Genomic DNA, 21,464 nt, shown 5'->3' on the forward strand with positions numbered 1-21,464 from the left:
GGGCGCGTTAACAGTTCGGAGGAGGAGGAGGAGGCCATTCAGCCCTTCCTGTTTGTTCCTCCATTCAATCCCATCATGGGCTGGTGCACGTTTAAAATGCACCTAACCGCCCTAGACCATTGGATTTCATTATCGACGAGTATCAGCAGAGATTAGGAACTGGGCCTCGAACCCAAAACTGTTCTGGGAAGCGGGAGGATTCTCGCCGGGGCCTAAGTGACCAGGGCCGAGCCGGAGCCTCACAACAGCTCGGCCCGGCCTGAGGAGAGATTTCGCTGCTGCGGCTGCAGCTTCTTCTTCTTCTTTATGAACTCAATCCGCAAGACCATATCATGGACGATTCCTCACCTGGAGAAGCCGACGGGAGATTGTCGGTTGCCGTCCTGTTTAACACCGGTCCGTCAGTGACACCTCGATAAGCCGCGTGCCGACCGGCTTCTGCCTACCCTTCCCTCGAGCCTGGCGGAAGCTCAGCCCTTGGCCCTCTGGGAATTGTAGTTTGTCTGGTGCAGTTTCAGCTGCCTGTTGGCTGGAACAGCTTCCACAAAATAACTACAACTTCCAGAAGGAACCGCGCGGGACGCCAGGCTCCGCCCTCCCCCGCCACCGGCACCTATTGACGGACCCTCACGCGATGCCTTCGCGCTGCCCATCAGCCTTCTGGGAGCTGTAGTCCACGCTGATATTCTGAGCCGTTGTTCAATGGGCGCGATGAACTACAAATCCGACAATGCGCTGATCTTTACGGGAAAGCCGGGTTCGTACATATTCATAATTCAAAACATTAGTTGGTGCATTATATTTTTAAATTATAATAGCTGGTGAGTGAATCAAATTCCACATTATTAAACCCACCGTTGGTTGACTGACAGGAGACTCTGATCGACACCCACTGAGGTCCTGTTGCAGTCTGGGAGAGGGTCGGCGGGTGGTGTTGACGCCAAACGGCCATTGATGCGCTGTTGGATTGCGTCACGCACCGGCGCGGGAACTACAACCCCCAAGAGACCTTGCGGCGACGCCAGGGCAACACGACGCCACTGGATCACGTGGTGTAACGGCCAGAGCCGAGAGGCGGGAAGGAGCCGCTGGGTTAACGGTAAGAAATGGCGGAGGGTTCGCTCCCCTCCCGGGCCAGGCTTCTTGGAGGTCGGAGAAAATGGGGCCTCATCCCCTCAACAATCACATTCATCTCCTCCAATACTCCACCTCCCCCTACAGATCCCCCCCTCACCCCCACCAACCCCGCTCACCCCCACCCCAATCCCCCCTCACCCCCCAACACCCCACCCCCACCAACCCTCCTCTCACCCACCCCTAGCAGCCTCCACACCCTCACCCCACCAACCCCGCTCATCCCCACCCTCCCCAATCCACACCCACACCAGCCCACTCACACCAACACCCCTCTCCCCTATGCACACCAAGCGCCCCCACCCACACTAACCCCCCCTCACCCAACCACCCCCCAACCCCATCTCACCCTGACCAACCCCGCACCCCACCCCCCTCACCCCATCCCCACCAACCCCCCTCACCCTCACCCCCATCCCCATCAACCCCCCTCACCCCCATCCCCATCAACCTCGCCCCCCCACCCCTATCAACCCACCCTCGCCCACCCCCATCAACCTCGGCCCCACCCCACCCACATCAACCCACCCTCGCCCCCCACCCCCATCAACCCCTCCCCTCGCCCCCCACCCCCATCAACCCCTCCCCTCGCCCCCCACCCCCATCAACCCCTCCCCTCGCCCCCCACCCCCATCAACCCCTCCCCTCGCCCCCCACCCCCATCAACCCCTCCCCTCGCCCCCCACCCCCATCAACCCCTCCCCTCGCCCCCCCACCCCCATCAACCCCTCCCCTCGCCCCCCACCCCCATCAACCCCTCCCCTCGCCCCCCACCCCCATCAACCCCACCCCTCGCCCCCCCGCCCCATCAACCCCTCCCCTCGACCCCACCCCCATCAACTCCCCCCTCGACCCCCCACCCCCATCAATCCCCCCGCTCGTCCCCCCACACCCACCTAACCCCATCAACCTTGCCCCCCCCACCCCCATCAACCCCCCCTCGCCCCCCCACCTCCATCAACCCCCCCTCACCCCCCCACCCCCATCAACCCCTCCCCTCGCCCCCCACCCCCATCAACCCCTCCCCTCGCCCCCCACCCCCATCAACCCCTCCCCTCACCCCCCCACCTCCATCAACCCCCCCTCGCCCCCCCGCCCCCATCAACCCCTCCCCTCGACCCCACCCCCATCAACCCCACCCCTCGCCCCCCCCGCCCCATCAACCCCTCCCCTCGACCCCACCCCCATCAACTCCCCCCTCGACCCCCCACCCCCATCAATCCCCCCGCTCGTCCCCCCACACCCATCAAACCCACCTAACCCCATCAACCTTGCCCCCCCCACCCCCATCAACCCCCCCTCGCCCCCCCACCTCCATCAACCCCCCCTCACCCCCCCACCCCCATCAACCCCTCCCCTCGCCCCCCACCCCCATCAACCCCTCCCCTCGCCCCCCACCCCCATCAACCCCTCCCCTCACCCCCCCACCTCCATCAACCCCCCCTCGCCCCCCCGCCCCCATCAACCCCTCCCCTCGACCCCACCCCATCAACTCCCCCCTCGCCACCCCCCCACCCCCATCAACCCCCCCCACCCCCATCAACCCACCCCACCCCCATCCACACCCCCTGGCCCCCCCACCCCCATCAACCCTCCACCTCGCCCCCCCCACCCCCATCAACCCCACCCTCGCCCCCCCACCCCCATCAACCACCCCTTCGCCCCCCCACCCCCATCAACCACCCCTTCGCCCCCCCACCCCCATCAACCCCCCCAACCCCATCAACCTTGCCCCCCCCAACCCCATCAACCTTGCCCCCCCCACCCCCATCAACCTTGCCCCCCCACCCCCATCAACCCCTTCCCCTCGCCCCCATACCCCCATCAACCCCTCCCCTCGCCCCCCCATCAACCCCTCCCCTCTCCCCCCACCTCCATCAACCCCTCCCCTCGCCCCCATCAACCCCTCCCCTCGCACCCCCACCTCCATCAACCCCTCCCCTCGCCCCACCACCTCCATCAACCCCTCCCCTCGCCCCCCACCTCCATCAACCCCTCCCCTCGCCCCCCCACCTCCATCAACCCCTCCCCTCGCCCCCCCACCTCCATCAACCCCTCCCCTCGCCCCCCCACCACCATCAACCCCTCCCCTCGCCCCACCACCTCCATCAACCCCTCCCCTCGCCCCACCACCTCCATCAACCCCTCCCCTCGCCCCTCCACCTCCATCAACCCCTCCCCTCGCCCCCCCCACCTCCATCAACCCCTCCCCTCGCCCCCCCACCTCCATCAACCCCTCCCCTCGCCCCCCCACCTCCATCAACCCCTCCCCTCGCCCCCCCACCTCCATCAACCCCTCCCCTCGCCCCCCCCACCTCCATCAACCCCTCCCCTCGCCCCCCACCTCCATCAACCCCTCCCCTCGCCCCCCCACCTCCATCAACCCCTCCCCTCGCCCCCCACCTCCATCAACCCCTCGCCCCCCCACCTCCATCAACCCCTCCCCTCGCCCCCCCACCACCATCAACCCCTCCCCTCGCCCCACCACCTCCATCAACCCCTCCCCTCGCCCCACCACCTCCATCAACCCCTCCCCTCGCCCCTCCACCTCCATCAACCCCTCCCCTCGCCCCCCCCACCTCCATCAACCCCTCCCCTCGCCCCCCCACCCCCATCAACCCCTCCCCTCGCCCCCCCACCCCCATCAACCCCTCCCCTCGCCCCCCCACCCCCATCAACCCCTCCCCTCGCCCCCCCACCCCCATCAACCCCTCCCCTCGCCCCCCCACCCCCATCAACCCCTCCCCTCGCCCCCCACCCCCATCAACTCCCCCCCTCGCCTCCCCACCCCCATCACCCACCCCCCATCAACCCCCCCCCCCATTAACCCCCCCACCCCTATCCACACCCCCTTGCCCCCCCACCCCCATCAACCCCTCCCCTCGCCCCCCCACCCCCATCAACCCCTCCCCTCGCCCCCCCACCCCCATCAACCCCTCCCCTCGCCCCCCACCCCCATCAACCCCTCCCCTCGCCCCCCACCCCCATCAACCCCTCCCCTCGCCCCCCACCCCCATCAACCCCTCCCCTCGCCCCCCACCCCCATCAACCCCTCCCCTCGCCCCCCACCCCCATCAACCCCTCCCCTCGCCCCCCACCCCCATCAACCCCTCCCCTCGCCCCCCACCCCCATCAACCCCTCCCCTCGCCCCCCACCCCCATCAACCCCTCCCCTCGCCCCCCACCCCCATCAACCCCTCCCCTCGCCCCCCACCCCCATCAACCCCCCCAACCCCATCAACCTTGCCCCCCCCACCCCCATCAACCTTGCCCCCCCACCCCCATCAACCCCTTCCCCTCGCCCCCATACCCCCATCAACCCCTCCCCTCGCCCCCCCATCAACCCCTCCCCTCTCCCCCCACCTCCATCAACCCCTCCCCTCGCCCCCCATCAACCCCTCCCCTCGCCCCCCCACCTCCATCAACCCCTCCCCTCGCCCCCCCACCTCCATCAACCCCTCCCCTCGCCCCCCCACCTCCATCAACCCCTCCCCTCGCCCCACCACCTCCATCAACCCCTCCCCTCGCCCCACCACCTCCATCAACCCCTCCCCTCGCCCCACCACCTCCATCAACCCCTCCCCTCGCCCCACCACCTCCATCAACCCCTCCCCTCGCCCCTCCACCTCCATCAACCCCTCCCCTCGCCCCTCCACCTCCATCAACCCCTCCCCTCGCCCCTCCACCTCCATCAACCCCTCCCCTCGCCCCTCCACCTCCATCAACCCCTCCCCTCGCCCCCCCACCTCCATCAACCCCTCCCCTCGCCCCCCCCACCCCCATCAACCCCTCCCCTCGCCCCCCACCTCCATCAACCCCTCCCCTCGCCCCCCACCTCCATCAACCCCTCCCCTCGCCCCCCACCTCCATCAACCCCTCCCCTCGCCCCCCCCACCTCCATCAACCCCTTCCCTCGCCCTCCCACCTCCATCAACCCCTCCCCTCGCCCCCCACCTCCATCAACCCCTCGCCCTCCCCACCTCCATCAACCCCTCGCCTCCCCACCCCCATCAACCCCTCCCCTCGCCCCCCCCACCTCCATCAACCCCTCCCCTCGCCCCCCCACCTCCATCAACCCCTCCCCTCGCCCCCCACCTCCATCAACCCCTCGCCCTCCCCACCTCCATCAACCCCTCGCCCCCCCACCCCCATCAACCCCTCCCCTCGCCCCCCCCACCCCCATCAACCCCTCCCCTCGCCCCCCCACCCCCATCAACCCCTCCCCTCGCCCCCCCACCCCATCAACCCCTCCCCTCGCCCCACCACCTCCATCAACCCCTCCCCTCGCCCCTCCACCTCCATCAACCCCTCCCCTCGCCCCCCCCACCTCCATCAACCCCTCCCCTCACCCCCCCACCTCCATCAACCCCTCCCCTCGCCCCCCCACCTCCATCAACCCCTCCCCTCGCCCCCCCACCTCCATCAACCCCTCCCCTCGCCCCCCCCACCTCCATCAACCCCTCCCCTCGCCCCCCACCTCCATCAACCCCTCCCCTCGCCCCCCCACCTCCATCAACCCCTCCCCTCGCCCCCCACCTCCATCAACCCCTCGCCCTCCCCACCTCCATCAACCCCTCGCCCCCCCACCCCCATCAACCCCTCCCCTCGCCCCCCCACCCCCATCAACCCCTCCCCTCGCCCCCCCACCCCCATCAACCCCTCCCCTCGCCCCCCCACCCCCATCAACCCCTCCCCTCGCCCCCCCACCCCCATCAACCCCTCCCCTCGCCCCATCAACCCCTCCCCTCGCCCCCCCACCCCCATCAACCCCTCCCCTCGCCCCATCAACCCCTCCCCTCGCCCCCCCACCCCCATCAACCCCTCCCCTCGCCCCCCCACCCCCATCAACCCCTCCCCTCGCCCCCCCACCCCCATCAACCCCTCCCCTCGCCCCCCCACCCCCATCAACCCCTCCCCTCGCCCCCCCACCCCCATCAACCCCTCCCCTCGCCCCCCCACCCCCATCAACCCCTCCCCTCGCCCCCCCACCCCCATCAACCCCTCCCCTCGCCCCCCACCCCCATCAACTCCCCCCCTCGCCTCCCCACCCCCATCACCCACCCCCCATCAACCCCCCCCCCCATTAACCCCCCCACCCCTATCCACACCCCCTTGCCCCCCCACCCCCATCAACCCCTCCCCTCGCCCCCCCACCCCCATCAACCCCTCCCCTCGCCCCCCACCCCCATCAACCCCTCCCCTCGCCCCCCACCCCCATCAACCCCTCCCCTCGCCCCCCACCCCCATCAACCCCTCCCCTCGCCCCCCACCCCCATCAACCCCTCCCCTCGCCCCCCACCCCCATCAACCCCTCCCCTCGCCCCCCACCCCCATCAACCCCTCCCCTCGCCCCCCACCCCCATCAACCCCTCCCCTCGCCCCCCACCCCCATCAACCCCTCCCCTCGCCCCCCACCCCCATCAACCCCTCCCCTCGCCCCCCACCCCCATCAACCCCTCCCCTCGCCCCCCACCCCCATCAACCCCCCCAACCCCATCAACCTTGCCCCCCCCACCCCCATCAACCTTGCCCCCCCACCCCCATCAACCCCTTCCCCTCGCCCCCATACCCCCATCAACCCCTCCCCTCGCCCCCCCATCAACCCCTCCCCTCTCCCCCCACCTCCATCAACCCCTCCCCTCGCCCCCCATCAACCCCTCCCCTCGCCCCCCCACCTCCATCAACCCCTCCCCTCGCCCCCCCACCTCCATCAACCCCTCCCCTCGCCCCCCCACCTCCATCAACCCCTCCCCTCGCCCCACCACCTCCATCAACCCCTCCCCTCGCCCCACCACCTCCATCAACCCCTCCCCTCGCCCCACCACCTCCATCAACCCCTCCCCTCGCCCCACCACCTCCATCAACCCCTCCCCTCGCCCCTCCACCTCCATCAACCCCTCCCCTCGCCCCTCCACCTCCATCAACCCCTCCCCTCGCCCCTCCACCTCCATCAACCCCTCCCCTCGCCCCTCCACCTCCATCAACCCCTCCCCTCGCCCCCCCACCTCCATCAACCCCTCCCCTCGCCCCCCCCACCCCCATCAACCCCTCCCCTCGCCCCCCACCTCCATCAACCCCTCCCCTCGCCCCCCACCTCCATCAACCCCTCCCCTCGCCCCCCACCTCCATCAACCCCTCCCCTCGCCCCCCCCACCTCCATCAACCCCTCCCCTCGCCCCCCCACCTCCATCAACCCCTCCCCTCGCCCCCCACCTCCATCAACCCCTCGCCCTCCCCACCTCCATCAACCCCTCGCCTCCCCACCCCCATCAACCCCTCCCCTCGCCCCCCCCACCTCCATCAACCCCTCCCCTCGCCCCCCCACCTCCATCAACCCCTCCCCTCGCCCCCCACCTCCATCAACCCCTCGCCCTCCCCACCTCCATCAACCCCTCGCCCCCCCACCCCCATCAACCCCTCCCCTCGCCCCCCCACCCCCATCAACCCCTCCCCTCGCCCCCCCACCCCCATCAACCCCTCCCCTCGCCCCCCCACCCCATCAACCCCTCCCCTCGCCCCACCACCTCCATCAACCCCTCCCCTCGCCCCTCCACCTCCATCAACCCCTCCCCTCGCCCCCCCCACCTCCATCAACCCCTCCCCTCGCCCCCCCCACCTCCATCAACCCCTCCCCTCGCCCCCCCACCTCCATCAACCCCTCCCCTCGCCCCCCCACCTCCATCAACCCCTCCCCTCGCCCCCCCCACCTCCATCAACCCCTCCCCTCGCCCCCCACCTCCATCAACCCCTCCCCTCGCCCCCCCACCTCCATCAACCCCTCCCCTCGCCCCCCACCTCCATCAACCCCTCGCCCTCCCCACCTCCATCAACCCCTCGCCCCCCCACCCCCATCAACCCCTCCCCTCGCCCCCCCACCCCCATCAACCCCTCCCCTCGCCCCCCCACCCCCATCAACCCCTCCCCTCGCCCCCCCACCCCCATCAACCCCTCCCCTCGCCCCATCAACCCCTCCCCTCGCCCCCCCACCCCCATCAACCCCTCCCCTCGCCCCATCAACCCCTCCCCTCGCCCCCCCACCCCCATCAACCCCTCCCCTCGCCCCCCCACCCCCATCAACCCCTCCCCTCGCCCCCCCACCCCCATCAACCCCTCCCCTCGCCCCCCCACCCCCATCAACCCCTCCCCTCGCCCCCCCACCCCCATCAACCCCTCCCCTCGCCCCCCCACCCCCATCAACCCCTCCCCTCGCCCCCCCACCCCCATCAACCCCTCCCCTCGCCCCCCCACCCCCATCAACCCCTCCCCTCGCCCCCCACCCCCATCAACTCCCCCCCTCGCCTCCCCACCCCCATCACCCACCCCCCATCAACCCCCCCCCCCCATTAACCCCCCCACCCCTATCCACACCCCCTGGCCCCCCCACCCCCATCAACCCCTCCCCTCGCCCCCCCACCCCCATCAACCCCTCCCCTCGCCCCCCACCCCCATCAACCCCTCCCCTCGCCCCCCACCCCCATCAACCCCTCCCCTCGCACCCCACCCCCATCAACCCCTCCCCTCGCCCCCCACCCCCATCAACCCCTCCCCTCGCCCCCCACCCCCATCAACCCCTCCCCTCGCCCCCCACCCCCATCAACCCCTCCCCTCGCCCCCCACCCCAATCAACCCCTCCCCTCGCCCCCCACCCCCATCAACCCCTCCCCTCGCCCCCCACCCCCATCAACCCCTCCCCTCGCCCCCCACCCCCATCAACCCCCCCAACCCCATCAACCTTGCCCCCCCCACCCCCATCAACCTTGCCCCCCCACCCCCATCAACCCCTTCCCCTCGCCCCCATACCCCCATCAACCCCTCCCCTCGCCCCCCCATCAACCCCTCCCCTCTCCCCCCACCTCCATCAACCCCTCCCCTCGCCCCCCATCAACCCCTCCCCTCGCTCCCCCACCTCCATCAACCCCTCCCCTCGCCCCCCCACCTCCATCAACCCCTCCCCTCGCCCCCCCACCTCCATCAACCCCTCCCCTCGCCCCACCACCTCCATCAACCCCTCCCCTCGCCCCACCACCTCCATCAACCCCTCCCCTCGCCCCACCACCTCCATCAACCCCTCCCCTCGCCCCACCACCTCCATCAACCCCTCCCCTCGCCCCACCACCTCCATCAACCCCTCCCCTCGCCCCTCCACCTCCATCAACCCCTCCCCTCGCCCCTCCACCTCCATCAACCCCTCCCCTCGCCCCTCCACCTCCATCAACCCCTCCCCTCGCCCCCCCACCTCCATCAACCCCTCCCCTCGCCCCCCCACCCCCATCAACCCCTCCCCTCGCCCCCCACCTCCATCAACCCCTCCCCTCGCCCCCCACCTCCATTAACCCCTCCCCTCGCCCCCCACCTCCATCAACCCCTCCCCTCGCCCCCCCCACCTCCATCAACCCCTCCCCTCGCCCCCCCACCTCCATCAACCCCTCCCCTCGCCCCCCACCTCCATCAACCCCTCGCCCTCCCCACCTCCATCAACCCCTCGCCCCCCCACCCCCATCAACCCCTCCCCTCGCCCCCCCCACCTCCATCAACCCCTCCCCTCGCCCCCCCACCTCCATCAACCCCTCCCCTCGCCCCCCACCTCCATCAACCCCTCGCCCTCCCCACCTCCATCAACCCCTCGCCCCCCCACCCCCATCAACCCCTCCCCTCGCCCCCCCCACCCCCATCAACCCCTCCCCTCGCCCCCCCACCCCCATCAACCCCTCCCCTCGCCCCCCCACCCCATCAACCCCTCCCCTCGCCCCCCACCCCCATCAACCCCTCCCCTCGCCCCCCCACCCCCATCAACCCCTCCCCTCGCCCCCCCACCCCCATCAACCCCTCCCCTCGCCCCCCCACCCCCATCAACCCCTCCCCTCGCCCCCCCACCCCCATCAACCCCTCCCCTCGCCCCCATCAACCCCTCCCCTCGCCCCCCCACCCCCATCAACCCCTCCCCTCGCCCCCCACCCCCATCAACTCCCCCCCTCGCCTCCCCACCCCCATCACCCACCCCCCATCAACCCCCCCCCCCCCCCCCCCCATTAACCCCCCCCACCCCTATCCACACCCCCTGGCCCCCCCACCCCCATCAACCCCTCCCCTCGCCCCATCAACCCCTCCCCTCGCCCCCCCACCCCCATCAACCCCTCCCCTCGCCCCCCACCCCCATCAACCCCTCCCCTCGCCCCCCACCCCCATCAACCCCTCCCCTCGCCCCCCACCCCCATCAACCCCTCCCCTCGCCCCCCCACCCCCATCAACCCCTCCCCTCGCCCCCCACCCCCATCAACCCCTCCCCTCGCCCCCCACCCCCATCAACCCCTCCCCTCGCCCCCCACCCCCATCAACCCCTCCCCTCGCCCCCCACCCCCATCAACCCCTCCCCTCGCCTCCCACCCCCATCAACCCCTCCCCTCGCCCCCCCACCCCCATCAACCCCTCCCCTCGCCCCCCCACCCCCATCAACCCCTCCCCTCGCCCCCCCACCCCCATCAACCCCTCCCCTCGCCCCCCCACCCCCATCAACCCCTCCCCTCGCCCCCCCACCCCCATCAACCCCTCCCCTCGCCCCCCCACCCCCATCAACCCCTCCCCTCGCCCCCCACCCCCATCAACCCTCCCCCTCGCCCCCCCACCCCCATCAACCCTCCCCCTCGCCCCCTCACCCCCATCAACTCCACCCCTCGCCCTCCTGCTCCCCATCAATCTACCCCCCCCCTCAACCCATCAAACCCCCCGTCGTCCCCCCACCCCCATCAACCCCCCCCTCGTCCTCCCACCCCCATCAACCCCCCCTCGCCTCCCCCCTTCAGCCCCCCCTCGCCCCCCACCCCCATCAACCCACCCACCCCCATCAACACCCCCTCCCCCCCCCCCTCAGCCCCCCCGCCCCATCAACCCCCCACTCGAACCCCCCCCCCCCCCCCCCCCCCTTCAACACCCCCTCGCCCCCATCACCGCCCAACCTCACCCCCCCGCCCCAAACTCCCAACCTCGGACCCCCAGGCTCCCCATCCCGCGACCCCCCCCCCCCAAAACCCCCCACCTCGCCCCCCCCTCAAACTCCCAATCTTTTCTCCCCCCCCCCAAACTCCCAACCACAGACCACAACCTCACCCCCCCAAACTCCCTATCTCACCACTCCCAATCTTGCCCCCCCCCCCAAACTCCCAACCTCCACCCCCCAAGCTCTCAAACTTACCCCCACCTCACCGCCCTGAAAACTCCCAATCTTAGCCCCCCAATCTCCCAACCTTTCCCCCAACTCCCAAACTGACACCCCCGAGCCCTCCCTGAAACCCGAGCCCCTCTCTCCCCCGAGGCCCTCTCTCCACCGAGCCCAGCCCCTCCCCTCCCCCGGACCCCTCCCCCAAATTCTCAACCTCTGCCCCCCCAAACACACAACCTCGGTCCCCCACCAAACTCCCAACCCCACCCCCCCAACTCCCAAACACCAATTTGTAAAGTCTCTCCACATAAATTTCTGCTTCCCTGCACCAGTCTTCAAAGTCGCCTCTGTCACCTCTGTGGCCTTGACACTTATCCTAAAATGTGGTCCCCAGAATTGGATTCCATACTTCAGCTAACATCAAATCAGTGATTTATAACAACCAACATTTGCTTCCTTGCTTTGTAGTGCATGCCTCAATTTATAAAGCCCAGATACAGCAGACCCACTCAATAATGAGCAATGAAGTTGACTTGAAAGATGACAATGATTTACAACTGTACTCTTATAGTTATCACCTGCCTCAAAAGTCTTTTGGTCCCTAAATGGAACAAAAGAGCTAAACTCCAGAAGAAGTGGGTGTGTCTAATCTTGGGTTTGGAAGGATGAGAGGGGATCTGATTGAAACTTGGGAGCATGTAGAGGCCTGGATACAAGCGGGAGTGGAGAAGATGTTTCCACAAGTAGGAGAGTCAAAGACCCTGACGCACAGCCTCACGGTGAATGGTCAACCCTTTAGAACAAAGTTGGGAAGGAACTTGTTTAGCCAGAGTGTGATGAATCTGTGGATTTTTTTTCCAGCAATTTCTGCTTTTGTTTCTGATTTCCAGCATCTGCTGTTCTTTATTTTCATGATTTTGAAAACCTCTAACAGTCTCTTCTCCGCATTCTCTCCAACAGGAACACTCCCAACTACTTCAATTTATCCTCCTCGCTAAAGTGTCTCCTTCCTGAAACCATACCTGTAAATCGCTTCTACACTCTCTCCAGTACATCCACATCTTTCCTAGAATGTGGTGCCCACAAATGTACACAATACTCCAGCTGAGGTCTTATACAAGTTCAACATCAACTCCTCCCTCTAATACTCTATTGCCTATTAATAAAGCTGAGGACACTGCCTGCTTTATTAATTGCACTCTCCACTTGTACTACCGCCTTCTATGTTCTATGACATATACATCCAGCTGCCTGTGCTCCTATACGTTTTGTTTGTTATTGTCTTGTAATGTTATTCCTACCAAAGTGCATCACCTCTCACTTCTGCCTTACACAGCACTTTTTCTTTAATTTCTATCTGCTCTTACCATCCTGGGAACTATGAATTTGTTTGTCCTACCTTTTCCCATTTGAGGGAGTATAATTGAACTGTAGCCAAACTGTCTACTCTTTGAAGGTAGCCCAGTACAGTATTCAGTTACTGTTTATTCCATAGGTTATGCACATCCTGTGCTATAACCTACAGGTCTATGTATGAAATGCTGGATATTAGGCTGTGTTGCTCATTTTTCTCTGATTTCTGAATAATTAGAAGTGCTAGTAAATCTCTACTTCACCTGGAAATAGTTTTTGGGACCTTGGACTACGAAGAAACAGGATGTAATAGGTGCCTTGGGAAGGAGATGGGGTATTGGGGTGACTGAGGAATGGAATGTCTCATTGGTGTACCACACAAGAAATCAAGCCACACTATTCCCAGAGTGATCACAAAAGTGAAATATTTTAAAAGTATACAGAATTCCCAAGTTTATATCTCTCTTTCAGACCTGGGTTTACAGAAAGCATGGACTAGATTTCTGTCCTCAAAAATACATATATTACAAATACATAGATTCTGGTTGCAATCAACAATTACGCAACTTCAACATATTAGTTAAAATGCAAACTCCTTTATAAACCCCTTCACACATTAAAAATGCAGACACACACACAAAACCATGGGTGTTATTGGTGAAGGGAAAGGCTGGGAAGGTGGTTCAGTGCTTCCTGTTCACAGGGTTTGCTGAAATGATCTTTTTGCTGATCCAAACACTGCTGCCTAGTCTTCGTTTTCCAGAACTTTTCAATTCTTTGCATGAGACCAGGGTGACTGGTTCCCACTTATATAAGTTGTTGACGTATCAATGAAAAGTCACAGCTTACAGCAACTGGAAATGGCAAATAAACTGGCTATCTTGAGGCTTGAGATGCTTTTTATTGTGGAACAAAATTCAGCTCCTTTGCTTTTGGTGGTTTGATGGTTTCTCCCAGACATTCTCAGTCCTGACCAGTTCAGTTGCATGGGAGCCAATCCCATCCTTGTAGGCAGAGAGAGCCTGCATCATTAATAACTGGCCTACAGACCAATCAGGTACTGTTATCAGTTGGAGCTCAAATCATATACAACCCTTTGGCCTCAACTCGTCTATAACTCGGTTTCCACTACTGCTTGAACAAGCAACTGTATACACTGCACTTCCAATGCTTTTGAAACAGGCGGCAATCCTTCAACATCATTGAGTTCTAAATCAGTCCTTTTGCCATTTCTGTCACTATCAAAAACAAATTTGAAAGATATCGTCTTTACAGAATGGACTCCAGTGTCACAGAGAAACAGAATGCTCAGTAAGGAAGAGAAGGTGGGTTTGGTGGTGGTATCACACTGGAGTTGGTGGAAATGGTGTTTAATCCATTGACTACAGACCAGGTGAACCCTATTGTGCTTGGAGAAGTGGTAGACAGAGAAGAAAAAGATCAGACATGGAGGGTTCTGTCAGCCACACTTGAAGGTTGGTGTAAGACCTTCGGTCAAGGACAAAGAAAAACATTTCTGAAGTACTAGGATTATTGGTTATATTGTCTGGTCAGGTTTGACAGAAAAAATTAGTTTTTTTACGGAAAGCAGATTGTGAGAAAATATAATCAAGGTAACAATGGGTATTAGTTGGTATCTTTTTTCTTTATTCACTTGTGAGACGTGGGCATCACTGGCTTGGCCAGCATTTATTGCTCATCCCTAGTTGCCCTTGGAAAGGTGGTCGTAAATTGTCTTCTTGAACTGCTGCAGCCCATGAACTTTGGCTAGACCCACAATGCTGTTAAATAGGAGCAAATTCCAGGATTGAATAGTGTATTTAACTTTAGATGTAGCCCATTGCCAATTGTCAGAGATGGAGAAGTCAAAGATTGGCAAAAATTGGAATTTCCCGGTTCAGGATGAGAGCAGGAAGCTGCAATGATGGTCCTAATATCAGAAAAAGCTGAGAAAGTGGGCACCATGTTACAGCTGGAAAATGGAATACTTCACATTCAAAGTTTGAGAAGATTTGTACCTCGGGTGCTCGTTGCTGTGGTTCTGTTCGCCGAGCTGGAAGTTTTTGTTGCAAACGTTTCGTCCCCTGTCTAGGTGACATCCTCAGTGCTTGGGAGCCTCCTGTGAAGCGCTTCTGTGGTGTTTCCTCCGGCGTTTATAGTGGCCTGTCCCTGCCGCTTCCGGTTGTCAGTTTCAGCTGTCCGCTGTTGTGGCTGGTATATTGGGTCCAGGACTATGTGTTTGTTGATGGAGTTTGTGGATGAGTGCCATGCTTCTAGGAATTCCCTGGCTGTTCTTTGTTTCGCTTGCCCTATAATGGTAGTGTTGTCCCTAGTATCCACACACGCAGACGACAAGCAACATGAATTTGACTGGGACAACACTACCATTATAGGGCAAGCGAAACAAAGAACAACCAGGGAATTCCTAGAAGCATGGCACTCATCCACAAACTCCATCAATAAACACATAGTCCTGGACCCAATATACTGGCCATTACAGCGGACAGCTGAAACTGACAACCGGAAGCGGCAGGGACAGGCCACTATAAATGCCGGAGGAAACACCACAGAAGCGCTTCACAGGAGGCTCCCAAGCACTGAGGATGTCACCTAGACAGGGGACGAAACGTTTGCAACAAAAACTTCCAGCTCGGCGAACAGAACCACAGCATACTTCACATTGCAAAAACAGATTAGATGATCATTTTCATTTTGCAGTTTGTGGGGTATTTGTTTTGAAATGCTGCATTATGTTACCAATACAAGTTAGTACTTTTTAAAAATCAATATGTTTCATAAGATATGGAAAAGGCTGGCAAGTCCAACATTTACTGCCCTTCCTAGTTATCTTCGAAAAAATATAGTGACCTTGAACCACTGAAATACATGGAAATTTATGCAATTGACTTCTAGAGTGATTTGAAGTGCTATTATGTGAAATATAACTGCAAGTCTTTTTTTCATCCTTCCTGCCACAGCCAATTTTGAATCTCGTTCCTGTAGTTGGCAGTTTTTGTATACTGTACCTTCTTCAATACATCTTCTGTTAGATTCCGAGAGATTTTAAGTTACGAATTGGTTTGTTGCATGCGATCTTGTCAGGCCTTTCCCAAAATCACTGTCCTCATTAAGCCTGCTTATTATTTCCTTAAAGAATTCAATCAAGTTATTCAGCAATATTCTTCTCTTTAAAATCCATGCTGTGTCCTTGATCAGCCTATCTGAATGACAATTTATATTTGATGTCAGAAATTTTTCCAATGGCCATCTCCCACTGAGATTAGATGTGTAATTACTCAGTCTAGCTTTTCCTCCCTCCCTTTTTAAACCACAGCACAATGGGAACTGTCCTCCAGCACTCCACCTATAGGTAGGCTCCCAGCCTCTATCCTGATAAAGGGCTTTTGCCTGAAATATTGATTCTATTGCTCCTCAGATGCTGCATGACCTGCTGTGCGTTTCACATTCAACTCTCATCTCCAGCATCTGCAGTACTCACTCACACCCATTGCAAATGATGGTCAAAACTGCCACTACTTTTTCCTTGTTCTGGTTCTGTTCACCGAGCTGGGAATTTGTGTTGCAAACGTTTCGTCCCCTGTCAAGGTGACATCCTCAGTGATTGGGAGCCTTCTGTGAAGCGCTTCTGTGATCTTTCCTCCGGCATTTATAGTGATTTGTACCTGCCGCTTCCGGTTGTCAGTTCCAGCTGTCCGCTGCAGTGGCCTGTATGTTGGGTCCAGGTCGATGTGCTTGTTGATTGAATCTGTGGATGAGTGCCATACCTCTAGGAATTCCCTGGCTGTTCTCTGTTTGGCTTGTCCTATAATAGTCGTGTTGTCCCAGTCGAACCCATGTTGCTTGTCATCTGAGTGTGTGGCTACTAAGGATAGCTGGTCATGTCATTTCGCGGCTAGTTGGTGTTCATGGATGCGGACCGTTAGCTGTCTTCCTGTTTGTCCTATGTAGTGTTTTGTGCAGTCCTTGCATGGGATTTTGTACACTACATTGGTTTTGCTCATGCTGGGTATCGGGTCCTTCATCCTGGTGAGTTGTTGTCTGAGAGTGGCTGTTGGTTTGTGTGCTGTTATGAGTCCTAGTGGTCGCAGTAGTCTGGCTGTCAGTTCAGAAATGTTTTTGATGTGTGGTAGTGTGGCTTTGGGTTGTGGCATGTCCTCATTCCTAGACGTGACGGTACAGAGAACACCGAACGGAGAATTCACCACAAAGGTATACAGGAAAACCACACACACAGACCAAGTCCTAAACTATGAAAGCAACCACCCCAACACACACAAAAGAAGTTGCATCAAGACATTGTTCAAAAGGTTCACAACATACTGCAGTACACCAGAACTGCAAAAAGAGGGAGAAGAACACCTATACAATGTATTCGCCAAAAACGGATACCCCTGCAATTTCATCAACAGATGCCTAAGGGAAAGACAACGGAACGAGGACATGCCACAACCCAAAGGACTAGTCACACTACCATACATCAAAAACGTTTCTGAACTGACAGCCAGACTACTGCGACCACTAGGACTCATAACAGCACACAAACCAACAGCCACTCTCAGACAACAACTCACCAGGATGAAGGACCCGATACCCAGCATGAGCAAAACCAATGTAGTGTACAAAATCCCATGCAAGGACTGCACAAAACACTACATAGGACAAACAGGAAGACAGCTAACGATCCGCATCCATGAACACCAACTAGCCACGAAACGACATGACCAGCTATCCTTAGTAACCACACACTCAGATGACAAGCAACATGTGTTCGACTGGGACAACACTACTATTATAGGACAAGCCAAACAGAGAAAAGCCAGGGAATTCCTAGAGGCATGGCACTCATCCACAGATTCAATCAATAAGCACATCGACCTGGACCCAATATACCGACCACTGCAGCGGACAGCTGGAACTGACAACCGGAAGCGGCAGGTACAAATCACTATAAATGCCGGAGGAAACATCACAGAAGCGCTTCGCAGGAAGCTCCCAAGCACTGAGGATGTCACCTTGACAGGGACGAAATGTCTGCAACACAAATTCTCAGCTCGGTGAACAGAACCACAACAACGAGCACCCGAGCTACAAATCTTCTCCAAAACTTTGAACTTTTTCCTTTGCTTCCCTCAGCACGTATGTGGTATATATTTCATCTGGTCCTGGTGAATTATCCACTTGTAATGAAGCTAAATATTTAACAGTACAAACACAAGTGATCGTAAAGCTGGCTATCTGGTGATGGCAACTTAAAAAATATTGCCAGTTATGAATTTTGTTATCGATGAGTAAATTAACTGACTGACTTAAGAACAGAAAGTGCTGGAGAGTTTTAGCAGGTTCAGCAGCATCAATGTAGGGAGAAACAAAGTTAACACTAACAAAAACAGAAATTGCTGGAAAAACTCTGAGTCTGGCAACATCTGTGGAGAGAAATCCGAGTTAATATTTTGGGTCCAGCAATCCTTCACAGTTAACATTTTGGTCCGATGACTCTTCTGCAGAACTGAAGAAGTGAGAGTAGTTCCAAAAAAGAGTCACATCAGACTCAAAGCATTAACCGTTCCTTGCTACAGATACTGCCATTCTTCTCCGGCACTTTGTTCTTAGCATCTGCAGTATTTTGTTTTTATAACTTATTGGATGTGGTTCTATGTTACTTCCCAGGCACACCGATTAGTTGCCAGATTCGTGTGTAAGTCATTTCCTGCATTCTGAGTAACCTTTGAACTGACCAACAGGAGAACTGGCAAGATCCAAAATCCAACACTGACTAAGACCTGAAGTTGGCAGTTTTTGGACACTGTACCTTCAATACATCTATGAAAGTTGGGATAGGTCGAAGAAAAATAGGAAACTTCTATTTCCTTGAAGGTTTAAGCAAACATGCCTGTGTAACTCGCTGCCTGTGTAACTCGCTAACTGTGTTCTCTTTTCTCCTAGCTTGTAATCCCGGTTCCTGTTGAAAACAGCACTGCGGCTGAACCATGGCAATTCCTACAGCACCACCAAGCTATGCTGAGGTGATGGCGAGTAAGGAACAGCTGTTCTCAAGCCAGCAGTCTTACGCCAGGCAGCAGCCTTATCCAGGCCAACATTCATACCCTATGCAACAACCTTATCCAGGACAGCAGTCTTACCCTATGCAGCAGTCTTACCCAGGCCAGCAGGCAATGCCCCAACCGCCAACAATGCCTGTGCATCCTAGCTGGACATTTGTGCAGCCTAACCCTGGTGAGTATTTATTCTCTGAATTCATGATCCTATGATTTGCAAAGCCTAATCTGTGTTGGAAAAATACAAGTGTATTTAGCATCTTGAGCCTGTTCTGCCACTCAGATTATAGCCGATGTATTTTATAGCTCCATCTGATAACCTGGGTTCCATAATCCCAACAAGCCTTCCCCAAAAATGCTCTGTCAATTGCAGTTTTGAAATTTTGAATTGATGCCACTTACAGCAGTTTTTGTGTGGGAGAGAGTTCCAGACTTCCCATTCCCCTGTTGTGAACTGTGCTCCTCCTGCTGACCCGACTTCTGGTCTTGTGTTCCAGGGACAAAGAACTGAATTTCTATTTGAAAAGCAAGCTGGAAATAGCATCTCAGTCAGCACTGAATAAATAGTTGAAAGGGAGAAACCAGCACAGTGATGGGATGGGGCAAGGGCAGTTCCATAGGGACTTTCAAAGAGCCAGCACAGTCTCAATGGGCTGAATGAACCCTTGTTTGGTGTAAAGTGTTCATAACTGCTTTCAGCAAGATGGAATCTTTGGACTTCCTCTTTACTGGATATATGACATGCAGTATGATTTCTTCGTTTCAGATGAATGTTTCACCTCTTTGTTTATTTAAAAGTAATTTCTTTTGTGACGTAGTATCAGCAAATTTTACCCTTGTGTTATACAGTGACAGACCTGTCTCCACCAGTACTGTACTCACCAATAATGTACCCCAGCCATACACAGCCACAGACCTGCTCCCACCACACAGAGTATCCCAGTGTTTTACAGTGTTGAAAGAGCTTTGTGCTGTATCTAATTGCATGTTACCTGCAATGAGAGTGTGAAATTTTGGATGTGGGAGATGAATTGCAAGTTTGAATCTATAATCCAGGTTCAGTGATTGCCTTTTGATTTGCTTTGTAGGGAGTGGGTTCAGCAGTGGTTTTGGGCCTACCACATTCAACCCATACTCTGATCCGAGCAGCACTGGGAGCATGAATGCATTTGCTGCAGACACCTGGAGCAACCAGAAGATACGGCATGTCTATATCCAGAAGGTATGTTGCTGACATCAAGAAAATGTCTGTCAGAGCAAACTGGAACTCACTGATTCCTCATCCTGCCTGTGACCTGGTATTGGTCTTCCTCTGCGCGCACAATTCCACCTCCATCATGCTGCTCCCTCTCTCCCTCCCTCCATTACCACTCCCTCTTTTATCACCTTCATTGCCACACTTTCTCTTTCCATCTTGCCAGTCACTCTTTCCTTCCATCTTTGCCCCTCCCTTCATAATTGCCATCCCACTTTCGTTCCTTCATTGCCATTCTTTCTTTCTTTCTCTGTCTCTCTCTGTCTCTCTTTGTGTGTCTGTGTAACAATGGATCCTGCTGAGTGTGGGAGATGTTATGGTATCGCAAACCCATAACGGGCAGTGATTTTTTGTGGATTTTTATGTTCCAGGTTTATGCCATCTTGATGGCACAGTTGTTGGTGACTTTTGGGATAGTGGCAGTCTTTACATTCTAGTAAGTCTCCATATTCTGCTCTAATAATTGTGTCCGTAGTAATTAACTCTGTGCTTGTCTCTCTCCCTTCTCTCTTCCCTAACAGGCTGAATGGCTCAATGAGGTTCCCAGTGTAAGCTGACACAAGAAGCAGGATCTGAGGCTCCATCAATAATTCTGCTAAATTGGCAGTTTGTAGTTGAGGCACTGATGGATGCTGCAGTAGATCCTCCAGTATCGTAATGAGACTATCTGCAAACTATATCAGCAGAAATAAAAGGCATACATCGGTTTCTTGAGATGCCTTTATTATAAATGCTTAGCTGAGGTCCAAATTTCTTTCATGGCTTAGCTCATGGGGGTCTGTTTTCAAGGTGAAACTAGAGTGAGTGCTTGCTTTGGTTGACATTTATAAAATTACAAGTTTTTTTTTAATTCTTTCTTTTAATATCTGAATGCTTATTTGAACAGGATTAGGAATGTGAAAAGAGGTAAATCTCTTATTGTCAGTATATTGGCCCTAGATGGTTGCTACTTCTACAACGTTGTAAAAGGAGCAGTTTCTTTCAAAGTAGATTTTTGAATGGATGCTTGGTGCACTTCAGGGTTTTCATTTCAAGTGCACATCATTGTTATTTTATTGATATTTGGTCTTTAATATAGTGAAAATGGTTGAAGCTTATCTTTGTCCTCCACACATAGGTTACTACACTTTTTCCTGATGCACCCTCTTCTCCCTTAGATTTTGTATATTGTGGTGCCATTATTTAAGAAAGGTGGTAAGAAAAAACCAGGGAACTATAGACCAGTGAACCTGACATTGGTGATGAGCAAGTTGTTGGAGGGAATCCTGAGGGACAGGATGTACAAGTATTTGGAAAGGCAAGAACTGATTAAGTTCGTGGGAAATCATGTCTGACAAACTTGATTGAGTTTTTTGAAGAAGTGACAAAGAGGGTTGATGAGGACAGAGCGGTAGATGTGATCTGATCTATATGGACTTCACTAAGGCATTTGATAAGGTTCCTCATGGGAGACTGGCTAGCAAAGTTAGACCTGATTGAATACAGGGAG

At 58.0% G+C, this 21,464-nt stretch overlaps 2 protein-coding genes across 4 annotated transcripts in view; one reads left to right on the forward strand and one right to left on the reverse strand.

Moving 5' to 3' along the window:
* abcf2a (ATP binding cassette subfamily F member 2a) overlaps positions 1-459 on the reverse strand; it is a 44,815-nt gene extending 44,356 nt beyond the window's left edge. The window contains exon 1 of the mRNA XM_043687568.2: positions 349-459. The gene's annotated coding sequence lies outside the window, so the exon portion shown is untranslated. The remainder of the gene's footprint in view (positions 1-348) is intronic.
* Positions 460-633: 174 nt separating this feature from the next.
* Positions 634-21,464, forward strand: part of faim2a (Fas apoptotic inhibitory molecule 2a) — a 56,514-nt gene continuing 35,683 nt past the window's right edge. For 2 of the 3 annotated variants that reach the window (XM_043687570.2, XM_043687572.2), the window contains exons 1-4: positions 1,005-1,099; positions 18,608-18,898; positions 19,809-19,942; positions 20,347-20,411. In XM_043687570.2, coding sequence (XP_043543505.1) covers positions 18,652-18,898; positions 19,809-19,942; positions 20,347-20,411 — 446 coding nt within the window. In that variant the 5' untranslated portion in view covers positions 1,005-1,099; positions 18,608-18,651. Of the gene's footprint in view, positions 758-872; positions 1,100-18,607; positions 18,899-19,808; positions 19,943-20,346; positions 20,412-21,464 lie in introns of those variants that run through there. The other variant, XM_043687571.2, reaches the window with a different exon arrangement.

The sequence above is a fragment of the Chiloscyllium plagiosum genome, unplaced genomic scaffold, assembly GCF_037043375.1.
Source record: "Chiloscyllium plagiosum isolate Xiang-an unplaced genomic scaffold, Cpla_swu_hap1 HiC_scaffold_4, whole genome shotgun sequence".
In the NCBI taxonomy this organism is placed as follows: Eukaryota; Metazoa; Chordata; class Chondrichthyes; order Orectolobiformes; family Hemiscylliidae; genus Chiloscyllium; species Chiloscyllium plagiosum.